Here is a 23,466-nt window from a genome sequence, read left to right on the forward strand (position 1 = left end):
TGCCTAGGGCTAAGGATTATCCATTCCCAAATGTCAGCAATGCCCATGTACAGAAGTCCTAATAACAATAGACCTCCAATAGGCCCATCTATCAATGGGCCAGGAGCTCCCAGATGTGTTTGGATTTCAGACAGAGTCAGCTTAGTGCCATCAGGGGCCCTCACGCCATATGCCAAGAACTACCCACTGGGGACAGAGGAGGGTGAAGCACCAAAGGGCATAAAAAACCCTGGGGAGGGGCACCTGGGTGGCTCAGTCGGTTAAGTGTCTGCCTTTGGCTCATGATCTCGGGGTCCTGGGATTGAATCTCACATCAGACTCCCTGCTTGTCAGGGAGCCTGCTTCTCCCTCTGCCTGCAGCTCCCCCTGCTCGTGCTCTCTCTTCCTCTCTCTGACCAATAAATAGAATCCTTTAAAAAAAGAAAAGAAAAAACACAGGGGAGGTGCAGTGGGTAGGTAGAAAATGATTTCTTTTTTTAGCCACATTTCTCATTTACCTATTTATCCCCAGTGCTTGGTGCCTGATGAGTGATCAAAAAAAAAAAAGAAAAAAGAATGAATGAATGAATCAGTCAGCAAAAAACCATTTTTTTCTTTTTTGTTTGCATACCTCCTGCATGTGTCAGGTACACAAAGTGGTATTTGCGAAGCTAGGAGCCGTGAGAGATGGGAGCACAGATAGGAGATGGCGTAGTCAGGCCGTCTCATGGAGGAAGTTCAGCGTGCTCTGGAAACTGGGAGGGGAGGGGAGCATTCCGTCTGTGGGAGGCCGTGGGGAGCTTTGTGGATCACTGGGCATGTCAGCAAAGCCTCCGAAGGAATGTGTCAGGTGCAGAGCAGGAGGGAAGGCTTGCCAGGGGGAAGCCATATCAAATGCGGGGGGGAAGGATGGGTTTGGGGCAAGGCTGAAGCACCGGGTTACGGGGGGAGATTGTGGTTGGGTGAATGGGGGGGCAGGTCCTGGAGCAAGCTGGGCCTGAAGGCCAGGCTGCAGAGTTTGGACTTGATCCTGAGGGCGATGAGAAGGTCTCGAAGAATTTCAGGCAGAGGCAGGGCATGGCCGGTTTGCATTTTTGAAAGGTCAGTCTGTGGCTGGGTGGAGGGCGACTCAAGAGAAGGGAGCTGGGGCGGAAGATGAGTAAAGAGACTGTTTCGAAAAGCCGGAGAAGATGAAAGGGCTTGCGCTAAGGTGGGGTGGCTGACAGAGAGTCAGGAATTAGATAAAAGATTTCACGGTGGGAACGGAGGGTTCTGGGCAGTGTTTCACAGACAGCGCCCCCAGAAGGCTGCTTCCAAGGCTGCGGTGTCTTCACACAGCGAAACTAAACAGAACGGGATTCCCTTCTCTGACCCCGTGGGGAAATCTTAGCACTTTAGTTACTTTTTTTTTTAAATTCAACCAGTGTTTGTGTGCCATTCATGGAGATACAGCCATGACGAAGGCAGACCCAGCCCCTTCCCACCAGGGGAGATGGAGGCAAGTGAACACATGGGTGATAAAGGAGAGACTCAGAGAATTGGCAGGTGCCAGGGAGTAAAGAAAGAGATGGTAAGGCAGCAAGTGAGGGAGAAGGCGGGATAGTTTGGAGGTCGTGAGGGCAGACTTCTGTGAAGTAGTAACATCCGAGTGGAGACTGGAGGGATGCGAAAGAGCCAGCTGCGTAGAGATCCAGGCAGAAGGAAGAGCATGTGCAAAGGGCCTGTGGTGGGCAAAGCCTTCACGTGTGCAAGGTCCATCACAGAGGCCAGGGAGGTAGAGCAGAGCAGAGAGAGGAGAAGACCCAGAGGTGGCTGAAGGCAGACCTGAGGGTGTGAAGGTCATGGTGGGGAATTCAGATTTTAGTCTGATTGCAGTGGGAGGGCATTGGAAGGCTTTGATCAGGTGAGCTGGAGGGAAAGATCTGGAGAGTCAGAAGGAGCCCGGTGAGCAGGGTGCTGTCACAGTCCAGGTGAAAAAAATATTACCCAGACAGGCCTCAGTTTAGCACCACACCCTGCCAACTGTAGTTATAAAATTTTGAGCTCGTTTTTGAAAACTTTCTGTTGAGGTATGGTCTCCACCCCGTAAAGTCCACAAAAGGCCCTTCTTGTAAGACTGTGTCTCAGTGGATTTTTACATAACATGTAAAATCTGTAACATGGATTTTTACAGAACATGGCTTTTCTCTAGGAGAAGGTGGAGAACATGCCTTTCCTCTAGAACATGGCGTCTCAGCCTCCACAGTGTTGAGACATTGGGCAAGGCAATTTTTCGTTGTGAGGGGCTGTCTTGTGCATTCAAGGACATTGACCTCGACCCTAGCCACTGCCCTCTAGAAACCAATAGCACCCAGACCTCTCTGCTTTTTTTTTTTTTCCTGGAAGTTTTTACCTTTGACCGTCTTTACCCATCTCCCCCAACCCTACGCTTCATCTCCAGCAGCCCAAAGTCTGTTTTCCGTTATTAGCGAGTTTGGTTTCTTTACATTCCATGTGTACGTGGGATGTTTTCCTCTCTGTCTGGCTTATTGCACGTAGCACAATGCCTTCACGTTTCATCCACGTTGTTGCCAAAGCCAGGGTTTCCTAAGCCAGTCAGAGAAAGGCAATTATCATATGCTCTCTCTGATATGAGGAATTTGAGAGGCAGGGCTGGGGGTCGTGGGGAGAGGGAGGGGAAAATGAAACAAGATGGGATCGGGAGGGAGACAAACCATAAGAGACTCTTAATGTCAGGAAACAAACTGAGAGTTGCTGGGGGGAGGCAGGGGGGGATAGTGTGACGGGGGTATGGACACTGGGGAGGGTGAGCTAGGGTGAGCTCTGTGAATTGTGTAAGACGGATGATTCACAGACCTGTACCCCTGGGGCAAAGGATGCATCATATGTTAATTAAAAAAAAAAAAAGGCAGGATTTCCTTCTTTTTCACGCAGAATGCTGCTCCATTGTTTATCTAGACCACGTTTTCTTTTTCCATTCATCCAACCAAGGGCACTTAGGTTCTTTCCAGGTCTTGGTGATCGTAAATGATGTCGCAGTGAGCATGGGACTGTGGAGGTCTCCTTGAGATCCTGTTTTCATTTCCTTTGAATGTGTACCCAGAAGGGAGATTGATTGCTGGACCAATGACAGCCCTAGTTTAAATGCTTTGAGGAACTGCCATACTGTTCTTCCTTGAAATGTTTAATCCCGGCACTCAGCATGCCGTCTGGTGACGCAGCACTCCGCTCCGCACATCTCCCTGTGCTTATCACAAGTGCTCCCCCTCGTCCCGTCCCCTGTTTTCCCCAACCCTTTCCCCCTCCCCCGCCCTACCTAGCTGTTCATTCTCTACAGTTAAGACTCTGCTTTTTTTTTTTTTGTAAGATTTTATTTATTTATTTGACACAGAGAGAGAGCGATCATAAGCAGGCAGAGAGGCAGGCAGAGAGAGAGAGGGGGAAGCAGGCTCCCCACTGAGCAGAGAGCCCGATGCGGGGCTTGATCCCCGGACCCTGGGATCATGACCTGAGCCAAAGGCAGAGGCTCAACCCACTGAGCCACCCAGGTGCCCCAAGACTCTGCTTCTTGATTCATCTCTTTCTCTCCTTTCTCCCCTTTGTTTGTTTTGTTTCTTAAATTCCACAGAGGAGTGAGATCATAGGGTACCTGTCTTTCTCTGACTAACTTCTCTCACTTCGTATTATACTCTCTAGATCCAACTGTATCATTACAAATGGCAAGATTTCATTCTTTTTGATGGCCGAGTAATATTCCTGTGTGTGTATATGAGTGTGTGTGTACCCCGTCTTCTTTATCTGTTCACAGGTCGAGGGACTGGGGTGCTGCCATCTCTTGGCTCCTGTAAATAATGCTGCAGTGAACAGAAGGGTACAAATTATCCCTTTGAATCAGGGGTGCAAATTACCCCACTCTCCATTGCGGCTGCCCCAAGGCACATGCCTGCCAACAGCGCACCAGGGCTCACTTTTCCCTACATCCTCACCAACAGTTGTTATCTCCTGTCTTTGTGGTAATGGCCATCCCAGCAGGCGTGAAGCAGTATCTCATGGTGGTTTTGATTTGCATTTCCCTGACAGTGAGTGACCTTGAACACGTTGTTGTGTGTCTATCAGCCATTTGGATGTCCTCTGTGAGAATACTTCCGGTTTGATAGCCAAAGGTCTCCAGACATTGTCAAATGTCCCCTGGGTGGGAGGCATAACAGCCCCCCACGGAGAACCCCTGCTCTAGAAATTTCCCTCATCTCTTCTCCAGACATGATTCCCATCGCCAGAGCATCATTCTGATTTCCATCCCTATCCGTCCATGAGTCCTGCATATTCGGGAACCTGTTGTGAATGGAAATATACAGTGCCCCCCCCCCGCGTGGTCTCTGTAACTCAGTTCCTCCTCTGTGCAATGGGTTGACAACTGCCACACCTCACAGAGACACCATGAGAACCCAGTGAACCCATCTGGTCGTGAAGGGTGGGGCTCAGAGAAAACATTGCATAAATGCTGTGGTTTCCTGTTAACACTCTTAGCCCCTGGCACCCTTCGTCCTGGTTCCCTGATGCCTGGCATACGGTGGGGTGGGGGTGGGGGGTCAGTAAACATTATCATGGTTGTTGTCACAGCCTTCAGAGTGGACAAGCTGGCATTCTCCTACACGGAAACTCCCTTCTCAGGCATCACCCACTGGTTCCTTCTTGAGCTTTCTCTACCTCCACCTTTTTTTTTTTTTTAATTAAATTGATTTATTTATTTTCAGAAAAACAGTATTCATTATTTTTTCACCACACCCAGTGCTCCATGCAGGCTGTGCCCTCTCTAATACCCACCACCTGGTACCCCAACCTCCCACACCCCTGCCCCTTCAAACCCCTCAGATTGTTTTTCAGAGTCCATAGTCTCTCATGGTTCACCTCCCCTTCCAATTTCCCCCAATTCCCTTCTCCTCTCTAACTCCCCTTGTCCTCCATGCTATTTGTTATGCTCCACAAATAAGTGAAACCATATGATAATTGACTCTCTCTGCTTGACTGATTTCACTCAGCATAATCTCTTCCAGTCCCGTCCATGTTGCTACAAAAGTTGGGTATTCGTCCTTTCTGATGGAGGCACAATACTCCATAGTGTATATGGACCACATCTTCCTTATCCATTCGTCCGTTGAAGGGCATCTTGGTTCTTTCCATAGTTTGGCAACCATGGCCATTGCTGCTATAAACATTGGGGTGCAGATGGCCCTTCTTTTCACGACATCTGTATCTTTGGGGTAAATACCCAGGACCTCCACCTTTTTTATGACATTTATGTGTGGGGCGGTGGTGGGGTAGGGAGATGGTTGGTTCTTTCTTGTCCTGGAAACCCACTCCCCCTGCTGGTGCCATGGTGACACTATGGGGTTTCTTCTCCCACTTCTCTGAGCGTGACCCTTCCACCTCTGCCTTTAGCTCCCTTCCCTCTCTCTGCCCCATTGGTCTGGACCAGGAGCCAGAGGCTGTTTTGCTTGGGCTCTGATCCCATGGTTCTCACCACACACCCGCAGAAGGACAGGCAGACCTGGAGGTCTGGAGGCCTGCGCTGTCATCCCTAATTCTCAGGAGGTCCCACTGACGGACGTACCTTAAACACCCTCACCACAGGGAGGGGGACCTCATATCCCACCCCATCCCTGTCATTAGCACAGGAACCACCAAGATGGGACTGGGGGGGGTGGTGGGGAGAGGGGGAGAGGCAGAACAAAGAGAAGTGAAGGTATTTATAGTTAAGATGATTACGGTTCCACAATTAAACAATACTAATATAATCATCCTAAGCAATTAAGACTGTTTGTCATGGGGGACGGTCAGATCCCAAATGGCATCATCCAATAGAAAGGGACCTCAAGTCACCTATGTAATTTTAGGCTTCCCAGTAGTCGGGTTAAGAGAGTAAAGAGACATCAGGTGCAAGTAATTTCCATCAGATATTTTATTTATCCCAACATATCCAAATATGTATCATTTCAGTAAGTAACCTGTGTGAAATCGACCAAGGAGACGGCTTACATTCTTTTCCCCACACTCTGTCTCCGGAATCCAGAGTGCGTTTCCAACAACAGTACATCTCATTTCAGACGCTGGGTTTTTCCCCCTGAACTACTTGATCTGCGTTGACGTTTTGTAAAATCCCGGTCGAAAGAGGACATGCACGTGCCCGAGCTGCTACAAGCCCGCTGGCAGAATTTCCACGGAAACTGAGATGAAACAGAATTAGAAATTCAGGTCCTCAGTTGCACCAGCCACCTCTCGAGTGCCCCCAGAGCCACATGTGGTTCTCTGCGGGAGGCCCGATCAGGTGGTACAGCCACGGGACCTGAACATTATCACAGAAGGTTCTGCTGGATGACAGTCTGGCTTCCCACCAGGGTTTTGGACCGGGGCACTGCTGACACTTGGGGCCGGGTAACTCCCTGTTGAGGGGGCCATCCTGAGCACTGTAGGGTGTCCACCAACATCCCTGCCCTCTGCCCGCTTGACATCAGTAGCCCCCTTTCCTGTCGTGACGACCAACAAGGACCCCCAACATTGTCCGCTGTCCTCTGGAGGAAGAAACCAGCCCTGGGTGAGAAGCACTGTTCTAGATCAAAGCTGACTTCAAACCCTAGCTCAGCTCTGTGGGAGCTGAGGGACTTTGGGCAAATCCTGAAGGCTTGGTGTTCTCATGGCGCCATGGAACAGCTAACAGCGGTCCCCTTACAGAACGGCGGCGAGGGTGAGACCTGGCTTCAGCGTCCTGCTGAAGCCATGCCCGCTTCCAGTCACTGGTGTCCAGTCATACTGGGTGTCCAGTAATCAGTAAACAGTAGCTGTGATCATGCAGTGTGAACCTGAACTCGTTAGCCCCCGTGTGCCCCCTGGAGAGCAGGGCAGCTCCTGGACCTTGATGAAGCTCGTGGGTGCTTATTGTCACATTCTAGAGCAAGAGAGTTTGAATCGCTTTTTGAAAAACATTTTATTTATTTGCCAGAGAGAGAGAGAGCGCGTGCGCACACAAGCAGAGGGAGAAGCAGGCTCCCCGCTGAGTAGGGAGCCCAGTGCAGGGCTCCATCCCAGGACCCTGGGATCCTGACCTGAGCCGAAGGCAGACACTTAAGAGACTGAGGCGCTCAGGCACCCCCCAAATTTGAATTGTTTAAAGGAGAAGGGCTTGGGGAATCCAGGGGTCTGGGAAGTGGTCCCAGCTGTGTCATGGATCTGATGCTTTGGGGAGTGCTGTTCCCCCCTCTATGAGGTGGGGGGAGTGCACACAGTGATCAGCCTCCAACAGGACCCACCTGCTTCGCCTTTGTTTCTCCAGGATAGTTTTCTTAAGGGAGGGTGCGTCTTAGCATAGAGAACCCTGAGCAGGGGTCAGGACAAAGGCCATACTCCAATTTCCCCCTTCCTGCCTGCTCGGGTCTTTGCTAACCCCAGTGTCTTTTCTGCCAACCACTCCCTTCCCCTCTCGGGACCTTGCCTGGCCCAGCTGATCTGCCTATCCTTCAGGTCTTAGTGTACGTGGCCCTTCCTTCAGGAAGACTTCCCTGATTGCCTGCCCCCTTCCGGTCTGAGGGTCTGAGACAGGTCTTCCCGTCAACCTCGACCCTCCTGTCACTGCTTCAGCCCGATCACCTGTGCCCGTTTGTTGTCCACCTCGGCCAGGTGTGTGCCCAGAGCAGAGCTGGGGCTCGGGGCTCATCTGTCCTAGGAGTGTGAATAGGAGCAGGGTGAGGCAACAGGAGAGTAGGTTAGCAGGAAGTTACACCGAGCGTGGGAGGACCTGGGGGTTTCTGACAAGTTTGCCTTGACCCCAGGATCATAGAGCTTGGCTCTGGGTATATGACGCAGGAGAGGAGCGCCTGGGTGGCTCAGTCGGTTAAGTGTCTGCCTTTGGCTCAGGTCAGGATCTCCAGGTCCTGGGATCAAGCCCCATGTAGGCTCCCAGCTCAATGAGGAGTCTGCTTCTCCCCCTCCCCCTGCCTCTCCCCCTGCTTATGCTCTCAAATGAATAAATAAAAATCTCAAAAAAAAAAAAAAAGAGAGAGAGAGAGAGATGCAGGAGAGGTGTGAGGCCATGTAGTGGCCATGTCCACTACCCCCCACAGCTTCACACCGGCCACCTGCCCGTGCCTTCCCCTGGAGGTGAGGATAAACCCCACCTGTCCGGCCGTTAGAGGCTTGAGGAGTGGGGCAGAAGGGGGGGGGGGGGTCTCCGCAGGGCAAGACGAAGGAGGAGTACAGGGGCGGGGGGTGGTCACCGAGGAGCACGGCACCTAAGGAGCATTGCTCTGGTCGTCTGCACTGGGCAGGTGGTGCGGGGACGCACTTTCGGTTTGTACAGCCTGAGCCCGGGGGGGGGTAGAGGCCTGCGGAGACTACAGAGTTTTGAAGGAGGAGCAGGATCGCCAATCCCCTTGCTGGAGCCCTTGCCAGTCCCTCATGCTCCTCCTGGCCCTGGGCAGGGACAGCGGAAGGGTTCTGCTTGGGCGTGAGCGACTGCAGACCCCAGGAGGGCCATGTGGGGCAGAGGCGGGAGGGGGCAGGGGTAGGGGCGTTGAGGGATGGGGAGGAAAGGTCCAAGAGGCCCAGCCCTCCGCTCCCCTGGCAGCAGGCCGTTCCCGCGTGGGAATGCAGTCTCCTGTCCACTCCCGCACATTCCAAAGCGCCCCGAGCCAGACGTGCCTCCTCCCCCCCAGGGAGGGTCCACCCGGCTCCAGTCTGGTGGTGCCAGCCCCCTGAGCAGGAAGGTGTCTGGTACCTGTCAGGGCCTTCAGAGAATGGGATGGGTCCCTGCCCTGGGTCCCTGTCCTCTCTTCAGCCCTGAGGGACCCACGGCAGGGGTGGCGGGGGGGGGGTGGGGGGGAGCCGTTTGGGAGCAGCCCCAGGAGCCAGGCCGGGCTGGTGGGTGGCTGTCCCCTCCTGCCCCCGCCCCGAGGGTGTCAGTCTGCAGGTGTTAGTCACTGGCTACATGGGCACTGAGAAATGCCAGCTGACCTTTGCAGGCCGAGAACCACCGCTCCCCCGGGGCGGGCCCTGCCTCTCCAGGGAAGCTCAGCAAGGCGTGTCCTCACCACCCTCCCTGGTGCCGGCAGCCGGGCTGGGTTCAGTCACTGGGACTCCTTCAGGGGGTGAGGAGCGCAGGTCGGGAGGCAGGAGCATGGGCTGGGAGGGCCCCGGGCACCCGGGCCACCCGCGCGGGCACCTGCTACCTCTGGCTGTGAGCTTCCTCCTCCTCGTCTGTGGGCCAGGTAAGCGGGGTGGGCTGGGGCCTGGACAGGATAGGAGACTGGCAGGAGGGACAGGTGTCTCTAGCTTCCCCCGCCCCCACGGCCACCGGGAAGGTCTTCTGCTTTCGGGCGAAATACGAGGTCACAACTGGCCAGATGAGGCAGGGGCTCCTCCCCTCCACCCCCCACCCCCCCGCCAGACCAAGTCACAAAACCACCGCGTCCAGGATTGCCATGGACACGGCCTGGCATTTGTTCCTTCCTGTGCCTGCCTTCTCCTCCCCCCACAGGGCCGCTTCCCCTTGATGCCTTGGCTCCTGGTGCCTAGCATGCAGGTGGCAAATGAGCCCATCCCAGCGCCAGGCTTCCAGAAGCTCCAGGGTGCTGGCGGGCCAGGCATGCGGCCGCCCAGTCACGGTCACGAGGGTCGTGAGGCTGAGCAGGAGCACTGACAGTGGGGAGTCTGCCCAGGCGGCCGGCGGCATTGGGCTTGGCAGGGGTGTCTACGGGCACGCTCAGTGGAAGACAGGGAAGAACCGTCCTGGCCTGGAGATCTGTGTGCACGGAGGCTGGGAGGCAGCTTCTGCCAAGTGTGTTTGGGTTAGGTGGGTGTGATGTGAGCGTATTTGGGCTGCGCGATAGGGGAATGAGCAGGGCAGGGGCGGAAAGCAAAAGGCAGGCTGTGCAGTTAAGGGGAGATGGGTTCTTAGATCCCTCAGGGAACTATGTGGGCCTGTTGGTCATTTGGGGGGGAATTAGCTTGGGCCTTATCCCCTCGAGGAAGCCCACCGGCCTCAGGGAGAGGCAGGGGTCCAGCGTGGTGTGTTTGCCCACTGTGGGGAGAGACCAGGCCCTCTCTGGACATAGGGAAGGTCCACAGTTCCCCACCTGTGGCCTCTGGGCTGCCCAGGCCTTTGGATTGCTTTACTCTAGCTGCTTCCTTGGGCAGAAGAGCCAAACCTCTTGGGCGTGCAAGACATGGGAGGGCCTGTAGAGAGGGCCGTCTGCCCTCTGCCGGGTACATAAGTACCTGCTCGTGTGCTTGTTCCAGGACAAAGGACTGTCCTTGATGTTTCTCTGGGAAACGGAGGCCACCAGGCCATGAAGGGCAGTCGAGAGGGGCTTCCCCACCCTGGAAGGTCTTGAGACCCTGGACAGTGGCTGGCCTGCCAGGCTGCAGCTCCCAGAGCAGGTGGGGGCGGCTCCCCAGCCCCCCTAGCCCTGAGTCACCGAGGCCCCGTTCCGGGGAAGAGCTTTGTGGTTAGATGTCATTGTAAGACATCCACACAATGACCTGAATAGTGGGCGGGTTTGTACCCGGCAACCCCACCACCTCCAACCCGATAGGGCGTGTCCCCTTGAGCTGTCCCCAAAAGCACGCAGCCACAAACAGAGGCTGCTTAACAGCTTTTGTCCCCCAGGCTCATTCCCAAATCTGATACCAGGGTGCTGTTTGAGCTGTGTCCCCAGGAGTGCTGGTCACCTGGACTGTGGGTTGACACCCCTCCCCATGGTCCCATCATTTCCTGGGACACCTCTCAGGGCCAGGATTCCCCTGGAATTGATCCAGACACCCTCCAGGACTTGTGACTTAAAGGCTGGAAAAGATTCCCTTAATCCCCGAGCAGAGATGAGAAGAAATCTTAATCTAGCCCTGACAGGCTGTGTGTTCTTGGGCTGGACACTTAACCTCTCTGAGTTTCCATCTCCCCCTGGAATCTTTTTTTTTTTTTTTAAATTCCAGAGCTGGAGGAAATCCATTCCTCACTCACCTCTCCCTCCACCTTGGACCCCATCCAACTTTTTCCACTTTCTGTATCCCATGCTGACACCCTCCTTGTCCCGGGGGCTGAGACTGTCCAGGATCCCGAAGGACCTCAGTAACCCTCATCTTGTACTGTGCACATCTTATGTGCTGGGGACTCCTCTCCTGGAAAAGAGGAAAGATTTGTTCGTGTTTCCCCTGAGCCTCAGAAACAGTCCCCTTTCTTCCCAGTTACTGGGTGACCTCCCCTCCAAAGGAAGGTGACAGGTCCAGGCAGGTGGGACCGTCCTGGGCTTCTACGAGTCCAGTTTGTCATTTGACATTCCCAGGGCAGCTCCCAGGTGGACGGTTTAAGCAGGTGAGTGAGCTCTTCCCACCTTCTGGGAGAGTCAAGGCCAGACCCAGTGGCCTCTACGGACCCCCCCACCCACTCTTGACGTAGACTCCTGGCTGCCCATCCACGTTCTATCTCCACATCTGCACGCCGTCCTGCAGGCACATGGTGGCGATGGGTCTCAGCCTGGCCCTCGCCTTCAGCCCTGGCACGTGCACAGGCCAGTTTCCTGTCACTCAGATGTCCCCTGGGTGGGAACGGAGGCAGATGAGAGGAGGGAGTTGGAGGCCAGAGTCCTATCTGGGTTCTTCACACTGCCCTCCGCTCCTTGCCCCTGGGGGATGGGTCTTCCTCATCCCGGAGTCTAAGTCGTTCCCTATATTCGGATGACAAAGATGTAACACACCAGAGTGGCTAACAGTACTGACTCCAGTGCTTGGCCAGAGAGCCTGAGTTCAAATCCACCTCTGCCACTGCCTGGACAAGCGACGTAACCTCTTTAAGCCTCCAGAGTCTTATCTAGATAATATAAGAACAAATGTGCGATTGAGTAGTTGCAAAAATCTAGATTAAATTAGGAGATGTCTCCAAAATAGTGGTTCTCAACTGGGTGTGATTTTTGCCCTCTGGAGGACAATGGCGGTGTCCGGAGAGATTCTTGGTTGTCACAACTGGGAGGGGAGGGGTTGCTGACATCTGGCAGGCAAAGCCCAGGGATACTGCCAGACATCCTGCCCTTGCTTCTCCCAGGGCATCCTTTTTGCAAGAAGACTGCTCAGTGCCTGCTATCCTCTGTGCTGGGATTCTTGCCCTAGGGGCTGTGTCTTCTTGGGAATACTGGTCTTATCTCTGTCAGGGTCTCTGGGAACATTTAAACATTTACGCCAGTCTCTGGCCCCTGAGACATGCCACTGAGACCCCTCTGAACTCCATTCCCCAAAAGTGCGTTCATCTCTTTAATTGCTTATGAGATGGTAACCTGATCTGCTCAGTCCTAAAGGTTCCTTGCATTCTAGAGCTAGCAAGCGTTCACGACCTTTATTCTGTTTTGAGGTTTCAGTCCTTACCTGTTGGAGGACAGAAAGCCAGTATGTTACCTCGGCTTTGGACTCTATACCAGAACCTTTTCAGAAAGAATTCTCTTTTCAGAGAAAGAGTGAGCTGATGTATGTCCCATGGCTCCTTGTATCTTCCATTGCCCCATACAAAGACCATCCCGCCAAGCTCAATGGAGAGGGGGAGGAGGGGTAGCTGGTGACTCTCAGGTAATGGAGAGAGCCGTCTGTACCTTGGATATGAGGAAAAAAATGATCTTTTTTTTATATTACCTCTGCATTCGGTCGTCGTAGAATCTTACGATGCCAGGGAGCCATGGTTGGGTGCCTTTCTATGGGTCAAACACTGTTTGCATATATTAATTAATTCGTTCCATAGTAAGAACTTCACAGGGTGTTGGAGAGTCAGCGGGGCAACGTATGCAAAGAGAGAGCCAGGCACAGAGATCTTGAATAATTTTTTTTTAAGATTTTGTTTATTTATTTATTTGACAGACAGAGATCACAAGTAAGCAGAGAGGCAGGTAGAGAGACAGGAGGAAGCAGGCTCCCCGCTGAGCAGAGAGCCCGATGTGGGGCTCGATCCCAGGACCCTGGGATCATGACCTGAGCCAAAGGCAGAGGCTTTAACCCACTGAGCCACCCAGGTGCCCCTTGAATAATTTTTTGATTTCATCATGATCATCTCTATCTCCATCTCTATCTCCCCTCTGATGGACGTGGCCGCTTTCTGCAGGACAGATTATCTGTAGAGGTATAAGGAAGCTGGAGTCGTCATTAGCTCAGCACAAGATTTCTGTGAACGGCAGAGACTTAATGTATGAATGGACCAGGGAATTTTTACTCTCATCCCATTCCTACGATACATATGCTCGGGTTGCGCTCTCATGAGTTGAAGTCATTCGTGCAACAAATGAAGGCAAGTTCCTGATGTGCAGGAGAGATGCAGATTCCAAAGGCAGTTTCTCTCCTTTAGAAGCTTCTGGTCTATTGCAGTATGTCACCACATAACTGAGATACAGTAGCAGTGAGGCTGAAGAGTTACACTTTGGTGCTGAGAGCAGACAAGAGGATCCTCCCACTCAGGAAGGGCTTCTTTTCCGTTCTTGGATCCAGTTTCCACTGTGACACCAGGAGGGTGTCTGAGAATTCAGCTCAATTCCGACACTATCTATCTGGAGGTAGCATCAAGATTCCTTGGGTTGAAGGCTCCGTCTTACCAGACTGCCCCTTCCCCTGACACCAGATACCAGTTGTAAGCCTGGACTGTTAGCTGTGCTTCTGAACAACCTGCTACAAATGGGAGTTTCCAACAACCCCTCCAGCTCAGGATGCCAAGTGCAAGACTAGGTAACTGACTATAAATTAGAGGGTCCCACACCCCCTCCTTGGGGGTTGCTAGAACAGCTCACAGAATTCAGAATACTAGGTTACTGGTTTCTTTCTTTCTTTTTTTCTTTCTTTCTTTCCTTCCTTCCTTCTTTTGATTTTATTTATTTTGGAGAGATTGCACAAGTCAGGGTGGGCGGTGTTGGGATAGGGAAGGAGAAACAGGGGATTCCGGGACACGGGAAAAGCCCCTCTGAGCAGCCCCCCACCATGTGGGGCTTGATCTTAGAACCCTGAGATCATGACCTGAGGCGAACCAACTGAGCAATCCAGATGCCCCAGGTTACTGGTTTCTTATGTAAGGATAGAACTCAGGAACAGCCAGATGGAGGAGATACAGAGGGCAAGGCATGGGGAGGGCTCAGACCTTGCATGCCCTCTGCAGGGGGCACACTCCCATCTCCACATGCTCCCAACCCAGAAGCTCTCCCAGCCTGTCCTTCTGGGTTTCTATAGAGGCTCCATGACACAGGAATGATTAAATCATCAGCCACTGGTAATTGAGCTCTACCTCTAACCCTCCCTCCCACCCCTTGGTATCCGTCCTCCCCACCCTCCTGTAAGCCCCCATCCTTAGGTGGTTTCCCCAAAGCCACCTCATTAACATAACAAAAGCCACCTTTCTAACTCTCTTCACTTTCCAAGGGTTTTAGCAGTTCTTTGCCAGAAACCGGAACAAATACCAAATATATGCATTTCTTATTATAAAGCATGTTATCACGACTTCAAAGAAGACCTTCTAGCAGAGGAGATAATTAAGCTGTGTATTTTTAAAATTTACATTACGGAGGGAAAAAAATGAGCAGTGACAGTTGATGTGGAAATGTTTAGAGCAAATGGTCAAGAAATTATTCTAGAGATGTCTTCGGTGCCAAAAGGTGATTTTTTTCAAGCACAGAGACAGGACTTGTGGGCAGAAGGAGCTGCCCAGGGGTGGTGGCGGTTGGCTGATTATATACTTTCAAGTTGGGAGGGGCTTAGGGATAGAGTCAGTCTCCAAGGTTTCCAGGACTTTGAGGAAGTCATTTACTAGACTAAGTAAAATCTTAGTCATGAGACCCTTCAGATGTCCATCAGTGGGCCCTATGCTTGAAAGGTGATTGCTAACGTATATCTTGGCAGGGGGTAGAGATAGAGGAAGTTCCCAAAGGGACTTTTATATGTTAGAGGAGACTTACAGGTCCTGGAGGTGGGGCTAATGTTAGGCTAAGACTGCCTTTTGCCCGTAGCCAGGTATTAACATGGAGGCAGCTCGGATCCTAGAAGAAGGTCACTCGCCTGTTTCAAGGACTTGTCAAGGGGCTGTAAGTTGTAAAGAAAAACTTTTTTTAATGTTTACATTTGTGTCCATATTTAATGTTTACAGCTTCTCTCTTACAAAGTTAACGATAAAGATAATCGAACTCAGTCACCATTTAAAAATAAAGTAATATACTAATCAACAACAAAAAAAAGCAGACCAATGAAAACATTCCCTAAGACACTAAAATGATTTTTAAATGAACTAAGAAAAATCAAAAGTTGAATTACCGACATGTATCTTTCACAATACAGTTATAAATTAGAAACTCCAGGAGTTTGCCCCAAAACAGAACCTTAATCCTCGTTTGCACAGGAGTAGCAATTTCTAGGATACAACCCCTAAAGGACATAATTATATTGAATAATGACCTTTTAAAAAAATTATCATAATACCTTTTTAATTTTTTTAATTTTTAATTTAAATTCAATTTAATTAACAGTGTATTACTAGTTTCAGAGATAGAATTTAGGGATTCACCAGTTGCATATAACACCCAGAGCTCCTTCACGCCCCTCCCCCAGTGAGCCCATCCCCCACCACCTCCCCTCCAACCACCCTCAGTGTTTCCTAGAGTTAAGAGGCTGTTTCGCTTGCCTCTCTCTGTTTTCATCTTATTTTATTTTCCCTTCCCTTCCCCTATGTTCATCTGTTTTGTTTCTTAAATTCCACATATGAGTGAGATCATGTGGTATCTGTCCTGGTCTTTCTCTGATTGACTTATAAGTTGTAAGGGAATTTATTGTTTTTCTTTTACTTCTGTGTCCCCACATCAATATTTATTTTCCTTCTCAGACTTTCCTGCAAATTCCAGTGGAAGGAATATGTGCATATTGTAGAACATGCAGGAAATTCAGTAAGGATAATGGAATAGACTAGCTTGAACCGAATCTTGAGTGATGAGTAGATACTCATCAGAGAAAGACGAGAGTGGTAAGGTTGGACAGAAGGGAGAGGGGAGTGCAGAATTAGGATTTGTTTGGCTGGGGAAGTGCAAGAATGTCTCTGTGATTACCGAAGGCGAGGGGAAGGATGCTGTGGGAGGTACAGGTGGGGCCAGTTTTCAGCCTTCTCCACCGTTGTCATTCACTATTCTCTGCAGGGCGGGCTGGCGTAAGCCTCTGGGGCTCGCGGCGGCATCCCTGGCCTCTGCCACTAGGTGGCAGCGGAGCACCATTTGTTGTAAAATCCCCCAAAGGTAGCACCTTTACCCTTTACCCAATCTTGGGGGGGGCGGTGTCAGACCCGCTTGAGAGCTGGCGTAAGAGGGAGAAGCAAGATGGGTCATTAGGGACACAATACACTAATGGATGAGGTTTGAAGGAGGGAACTGATACAGTCAGGTTTTTATTTTAGGAAAATTCCTGTGGCTGCCCTGTCCTTTCTCTTGTGCAGATTTGTTTCTTCTCAGTCGGAAAGGTTGCCCAGTTTCCCCCCAACTTCCCATGTACACAGCAGGTCTTCTAGATGTAGGTTTGTCCGGCAGAAGAAAAGAGATCCCAGTCGGGTCGCCCGTCAGAAAGAACTGCAGGAAGCCCACGGGCAGCCAGCAGCCTGCTCTCAGGAGACGAGTCTTAGACCTGCCCCCGGAAGGCAAACGCTAACCCGTCCTGCCCCCTTGGGTCCAGTGCTCCTACCCTATCCCCACAGGGGCCCACGACACTGAGTGCACACGGACACACACAGGCACCCGTTTGTCATGTGAGGTTCCTGCAGGTGTGACCTCAGCAAACAAAAGTGCCCTGTCTTTTACTTCCCCAGCTGAGACCACGACCAGAACCTCCACTCCTGGAAGACAGAACAACCTGACTGTCACCTCGGCCTCCAGCCCTGATAGCAGGGTGACAGCTGATGCTCAAGTGTCCTTACCCCACCCAGGACACAACACCAGCACGGCTGCCCCTGGGGGCTCCAAGCACCCCACAGCACCCCTTCCCAGCAGCCCAACAGCCACAGCACAGACCCAGGCAGGCTCAGTTCAGTCCACCAGTGAAGCCCGGCACACGCAGCAGGCAGAGACAAATCCTAGAGTGGCATCAAACGTCACGGAAACCGCTGTCAGCCCTTCTCCTGCTGTGGATGTCCCTGAGCTCCCCACTCTGAAGAGCAGCCCCCCCCAAAGAACTTCACCTGGAGAAACCACGGAAGCGAGACGTGGCCCCATCACCCATCAGCAGAATGTCCCCACTGGTATCACGGTGACAGGAAGCGGCAGTGCGGGGAGCAGCTGGGCCAGGATCAGACCCTCCCCAGAAAGCCCAGCCTCCTCTGAGACACCCACAGGTGTGAGTCCGATGGCAAAAAGTGTCCCCGTCACCTCTGCAGCTGAGACAGGGACAGACACTAGTTCACGTACTCCAGGAGGGACACACTCGTCACCTGAGACCTCATCTAGAGAGACTCCAGACGCCAGGGAACCGGCGAGCCCAGGACAGACTCTGTCCCACATTGGACGTCCCTTGGCCTCCCCTGAGCCTGGTTCTGAGGGAGACACCACGCTGACCTCCCATGTGCCTCTGCTGTCACTTCCTTCAGATCTACGTGATCAAGGGTCAGGCTCCAGCACATTCTCAACGCAGAGACTTACCGCTCCCCTGATCACAGGGACCCCTTTCCTCATGACACCAAGAAATACAGCAAGTCCTGGAAAAGTCACAAGTCCGACCTCTGCCCAGGCCCATCCCTCTCCCTCGGGGGAAGGGACTGCGGGGACGCTGCCCGCCCTCAGCACCTCCCCGGAAGCCCCAGACTCAGCCAGGACTCTGGCTTTGGAGCTGTCAGGTGGCCCCACAGCCCTCAGCACCACCAGCGTCTCCAGAGTGAAACCTTTCCTTTCTCCATCGCCCTCCTCTGCCTTGGAGACCCACACAGTCTCAGCGGGCCCTGAGTTTCCTACAACTTCTTGGTCATCTCGGACCTCCCCCTTTACCTCCGTGGCAGCGAGGTCACAGCCCCACACGAGCACACTTCATTATCCCACTGCCCTTCGCAACAGTGCCTGGCTGGAGACCAGTCCCAGCCTTGAGACAAAGTCCCCTCTGGCACCAAGTGCCATTCCAGCCGCTGCCACTCCTCCTGCTGCGACGGGTGTGGCTCTAAGATCAAGTGTCCTAAACACCGGCTCCATGGGAGGGAGGTCTCCGAAGGAACCTTCAACGGCCATGTTCCCAACACAGAACACGAGAGGCCCAGCCGCCGTTGGTGCCACAGCTTCCAGCAGGGTGCAACCCGCGAGGGGAGATGGCGGCGACCGAAAGTTGGGAACTACCCAGCTTCTCCCTGGAACCCCATCCCCACCTGAGACATCCATGTCCTCCTCACCTAGGAAGACCCCAGCCAGTACCAATACGGGGAAGAGCCCCACCATTGCCCCGGGTACGTCAGCCCCATCAGTGGGGCCAAAAGATGGTACAGTCTCTCCATCCAGCCCCCTGCGGGCATCAGCAGACTCCTCGAGCTTCAGCCTTGGAGCGCACACCCGTTCAGAGCGTCCCAGCGCAGTGGTGGAAACCGGCTCTGACCCACCCCTCACCTCCGCCTCCAGGAAGACCACCACAGCTGTATCAATAGCAAAAATGGACACGAAGGAAACATCTGACTCTTCTGGATCACCCCCCGAGATGTCCGTTCCCGGAAAGACCAGCCCCCGTGGTACCTCCTACGTCACCCCTCTGGGTCTCAGAGCGACACAAACAGCTCATGTCACCTCCTCCCGCCCAGTGAAGGAGCTCAGAACTGTGGACACCTATGTAAAAACAGAGTCTGCCAGCCCAGTGACTCACCCTGAAAACCCCAAAACCCCAAGGCCACCTGGTCCCACCCGCCCAGCCACAATAGCAGGGACCAGCACAGACACAGCTGAACGCTCCACTGCATCCCAGGGCCCAGATCTGGCAGAAAAGTCCCCTGGATTCGGGACACAGTCAATCCCAGGACCAGCGTCTGGAGTGGCCACTGCCTCCCCTACCTCCAGAAACAGCACCTGGGAACTGACCTCTGATGCCGCAGGTGAGTCCTTGACCCCAACGACCAATAAGGAGAACACAATCACTTCTTGGCTGTGGGCTCTCACTACGTCTCTCCCTGTGGCCACGTGGCTAAGCATGAGCTCCACGGAGGATACAGCCTCGACTACACCTGACATCTCAAGTCCAAGTTCATCCGAGACGTTTACTACGTCTACACCTGTACCTTCCTATGAACTTTCAAGTGTGGGGGTAGACAGCAGTGCTCTCCCAGAAAAGGATTTGACCTCTGTGGGCCAGCCCCTGGGAGGGGGTACAGACATGGCCTCCCAGCAGCTCACCGTGGGCCCAGAACCAAGTGCACCGACGTCATTGATCTATCCATCCCCCGATATCACAACCAGAGATGTCACAACCTGGGGGACAAGAGGCAGCACCGGTGTGTCTAAATCCAGACCTCCAGACCCCCCCAGCACAGAAGCTGGGCAGAGCGCATCGCCACCCCTCCCCGCTACTCCAACGACAGAGCCCACCTCCCCAGCAGCACTCACCGCTTTGACATCCGAGAAGGGATTCACAGCTTCAGAGGCAGCAAGACCGGTCAGCTCCGTGTCTCAAGCTGAGACAAGCTCACCCCCACGGTGGTCTACCGAGGCTCAGCATCTCACTGCCCGCTCTGTGGAAACCAGCAGAGGGGTGACTCGGACATCTGGCCACGGAAAAGCCACAGCCGAACTGAGAACAAGTTTAGATGTCAAAGGGAATTCATCTCTGTCTTTAACTCCAAGCACTCCTCGAAGGCAAAGCAGCCCCTGGTCAGAATCTTCAGTGACCATAAGCAGATTGGGGCCAGGATCCTCTTCTTCAGCCTCTGCTGTGTCCCCCGAGGTGACCACTGCATTGGGCATTTCCCCCACAATGGGGGAAACCGCTTCCTCCTCGGTGTCTGTACTGCAGGGCACAAGATCTTCCTCATCTCCTCCAGGGGCCACCTCTTCCGTGGACACTGGGGAGGACGCGGGGACAAGCTCTACCATGTCACAGTCCAGCTCATCCTCTGGATGGGGGGTCAGTTCCTCTTACACATCCCTTCCCACTAGCAACAGCCCTGATTCTTCTGATCTGTCCCCCACAGCAGTGACCCGGGCCTCTCCCTTGGACCCCACAGCCTCAACTTGGGTCTCTTCTTCAGCATTTACCAACATTCTGGCACAGACCAGCCACCCCTCTGCCAAGACTAGAAACCCAGGGCTAGAGGACAGCAGCCTCGGAGTAGAGACTGACCTGGCCAGAACCTCATCAGGACTCTTAACCTCTTCTGAAGCCGAGACAGATCCCCCCCGGACATCCACCTCTGTACCGTCAGGGGCCCCACTCCACAGAGGTGAGACTTCCAGGTCAGGAGGCACCTGCTCCTGATCCTGACAGCTTGTCCCATTTATGAGTAAGGACCGGCTGCCTCTGCCTTCTTGGAAATGGGTTTGTTTTCCTTGGTTGGTCAATGAAGATGGTAAGAAATCCCCTCCCCTTTTCCGACAGCATACTTTACTTCTATTGCTTCAGGATTCTGGCTGCAGGGAAATGTCCAGTCTATATCTGTATCTGGTTTTCTAGTTCACTGTAGCCTGCATAAACCCAGACTGTGGGATTGCTCCTCTGTAATTCGCTTTGTAGCCATTCCTGATGCATATCACATGTTTTAGGGAAAAAAAAGATGTATTTATTTGAGAGAGAGAGAGCAGCAGCATGGGGCAGGGAGAGGGGCCGAGGAGGAGGAAGAGGAACAAGCAGACTGTGCGGTCATTGTAGAGCCTGACACAGGGCTTGATCTCATGACCCTGAGATCATGACCTGAGCTGAAACCAAAAATCGGATGCTAAACTGACCACACCATCCAGGTGCCCCATGTGTATCGCATCTTTCATAAAAACTTCTTTTTCTTGGAGGTAAAATGTATAGTTCAGTGGCATTAAGCACACTCACACTGTATACAAATGTCCCCACCATCCGTCTCCAGAACTTTTTTTTATTTTCCTGAGCGGAAAGTCTGTTCCCATTAATCACTAACTCATTTCCCCTTTCTCCTAGCCTCTGAAGTCACCATTCTACTTCTGTCTCTATGAATGTGACTATTCTAGGGACCTCATACAAGCAGAATCATGTAATATTTACCCTTTCGTGTCTGGCTTCTTTCACTCAGCATCATGCTTTCAAGGTTCACCCATGCTGTAGCAGGTGTCAGAGTTCCCTTCCTTTTTAAGGCTGACTAATATCCCATTGTAGATATACATCACCTTTTGTTTATTCATACGTCATGGACATCTGGGTTGGCTCTACCTTTCGTCTCTCGCCCATTGTGCTGCTGTGAGCATTCGTGTAAAAATATCTATTTGAGTCCTTTTTGTGCTGTGGAGCAAATACCTAGTAGTGGAATTGCTACACAATATGGTAGAATACCACGTTTCTGTGTTTGGGTCTTGAAACTTCTCGGGGTCACCTGTTCTCACCCAGATGAGAATCAGCCCATTGTGACTAACCTTCCCTACACATCCCTAATGGGTGATCCTTCTCAGTAAGAGTGGTGGGCATAGAACTATGTGGCTTCTGTGTCTGTGTCATCTCCCTGAGATGACTGATCACATCATCTTAGTTGTCATCATCTATCTAATGACCCACTTCCCATCAGGAATCTGATGGGAATCTTTCCTGACACTATCTAGTATATGGCCTCCACTATGTCCAATTAGAATACCTAAGTCAAAGTCACCTGGGCAGCCATCTGCCTCACTCACTCATATACCTCATGACCAGCCCATTCTTTATAGAATAGACCAGCACTTTGATGCCCATGACCTCCACACTTTCTGTGGATTCTGTTGATGCTGGAACTAAAGACAGAGGAGAACCAGTTACTGTCCGTTGATACCTTATTCCATGGTGCTTGTTCATGGCACAACTTTTGGACAGAGTTGGCATTCTGATCACCCCAAACCTATGTTCTCCTGTCTCTAGTCTTTGAGCAACACTTCCTTGTAAATAATCTTTGTTTCCAATGTGTTCACATGTTGATTTTTCTCAAGCGCGTTCCTTCTAAACTGACCAATATCCATCCAACCTACCTGTCTCTCCTGTAGGCACTGATGGGAATGTGGTGTCCATTACTAACTTCCCCACATATGAAAGTTCCTCATCGCTGAACACTGATCCTTCAACATCCATGACCGTGGATGACCCTACAGGTATGATATGATAGCTGCTGCTTAACTTTATCTTTCTAGGAAACATGTTTTCTCTTCTCTATTAAACTGTGTTTTGCTAGAACTAGTCTGAGAGGTACCACCTGGACTTCTACTAAGAATGTAGGTCTTTTGGCCATACTTCTTCCATATGGATCTTAATTATCTCTAGGAACATAAGAGATCATTCTGTGTTCAGGACGTGTTCAGTAGTGTATGGCTTTTACTGAAAGAAGTCCAAAACTATCATGATAAGAATTGATCAGGGATGGCTGACAGCTCCTGGAATGATCCTTCCATAGGAAAAAGCCACCATCTTGGAAGATGTGATGCCATGAGCAAGTCAGCTCTGTGTCCCAGAGGTTCATCTGAAAAGGAAATGGTTCTCTCTTGTCAGGAAGAAATGACAGAGGTTTGGACACTGACCTATTTTATAATCTAATTTTCCCTGCACTTAGCTTCTCTTGAAAGGCCATACAGGACTTCCCAAAATGGGAAATAATAAGAGAGGATGGATACGGAATTATGGCCTAATTCTTTAGAAGTAATATTCAGTGGTCAAGGGTTTTAGATGAGGGAACAGGGACCACGGGTGGGGTAAATAAGACCAGATATGGGAAAGGAGCAGTATCTGTAGGAAAGGAGGGACAGATTCTGCCCCACGTGGTCAGAAACGGGACTTGTTAAATGTTTTCTTAGGACAAACTCAAAAGGGATTAATAATCATAAGAAATCTAATAATCATGGGAAACCTCATCACAATCACCAACACCTTCTAACACATGACACTTTTTAGCAATGGAGGGCTGAGGGAATGACTACACTGTATCACATCACAGCTTCTGATGGCCAGCAGACGACCACCGTGTGTGCTGAGACTTCAGGAGTAGATGAGACTGACAACACCATACATTTCCGTTACTTCTGAGAAGCCAAGCACACCGCCTTATGTAAAGGATCCCTTTCTCAATTCTCTGCCTGACCCTGCATCTACCTTGATCTTGACCACTAATGAATAGCCATCATTAGCACCTATGTCCAGGTCAACTGCTCAGAGACACAAGTTCCCAGGAACTCATTCTGGAGCCTGAAACCAGCCTGTCCATCTCAATATAGGCCTTCTCTCCAGGGTCCAGGACAGATGGGGTCAAGCATCCTTGGAATGGCCAGGAACACAGGAATAGCCATCACAGGAACATCAGTCCTT

General features: G+C 51.9%; 1 protein-coding gene across 6 annotated transcripts in view; it reads left to right on the forward strand.

Annotated features, from left to right (window-relative positions):
- Window positions 1–8,941: 8,941 nt before the first annotated feature.
- The window catches only part of MUC16 (mucin 16, cell surface associated), a 111,268-nt gene continuing 96,743 nt past the window's right edge, over window positions 8,942–23,466 (forward strand). For all 6 annotated transcript variants that reach the window (XM_045084506.1, XM_045084519.1, XM_045084516.1 and 3 more), the window contains exons 1-3: window positions 8,942–9,236; window positions 16,820–20,407; window positions 22,158–22,262. In XM_045084506.1, the coding sequence (XP_044940441.1) occupies window positions 8,957–9,236; window positions 16,820–20,407; window positions 22,158–22,262 (3,973 nt within the window). In that variant the 5' untranslated portion in view covers window positions 8,942–8,956. The remainder of the gene's footprint in view (window positions 9,237–16,819; window positions 20,408–22,157; window positions 22,263–23,466) is intronic.

This window comes from Mustela putorius, unplaced genomic scaffold (assembly GCF_011764305.1).
Source record: "Mustela putorius furo isolate JIRA1106 unplaced genomic scaffold, ASM1176430v1.1 tig00000095_pilon_pilon_pilon, whole genome shotgun sequence".
Taxonomy (NCBI): Eukaryota; Metazoa; Chordata; class Mammalia; order Carnivora; family Mustelidae; genus Mustela; species Mustela putorius.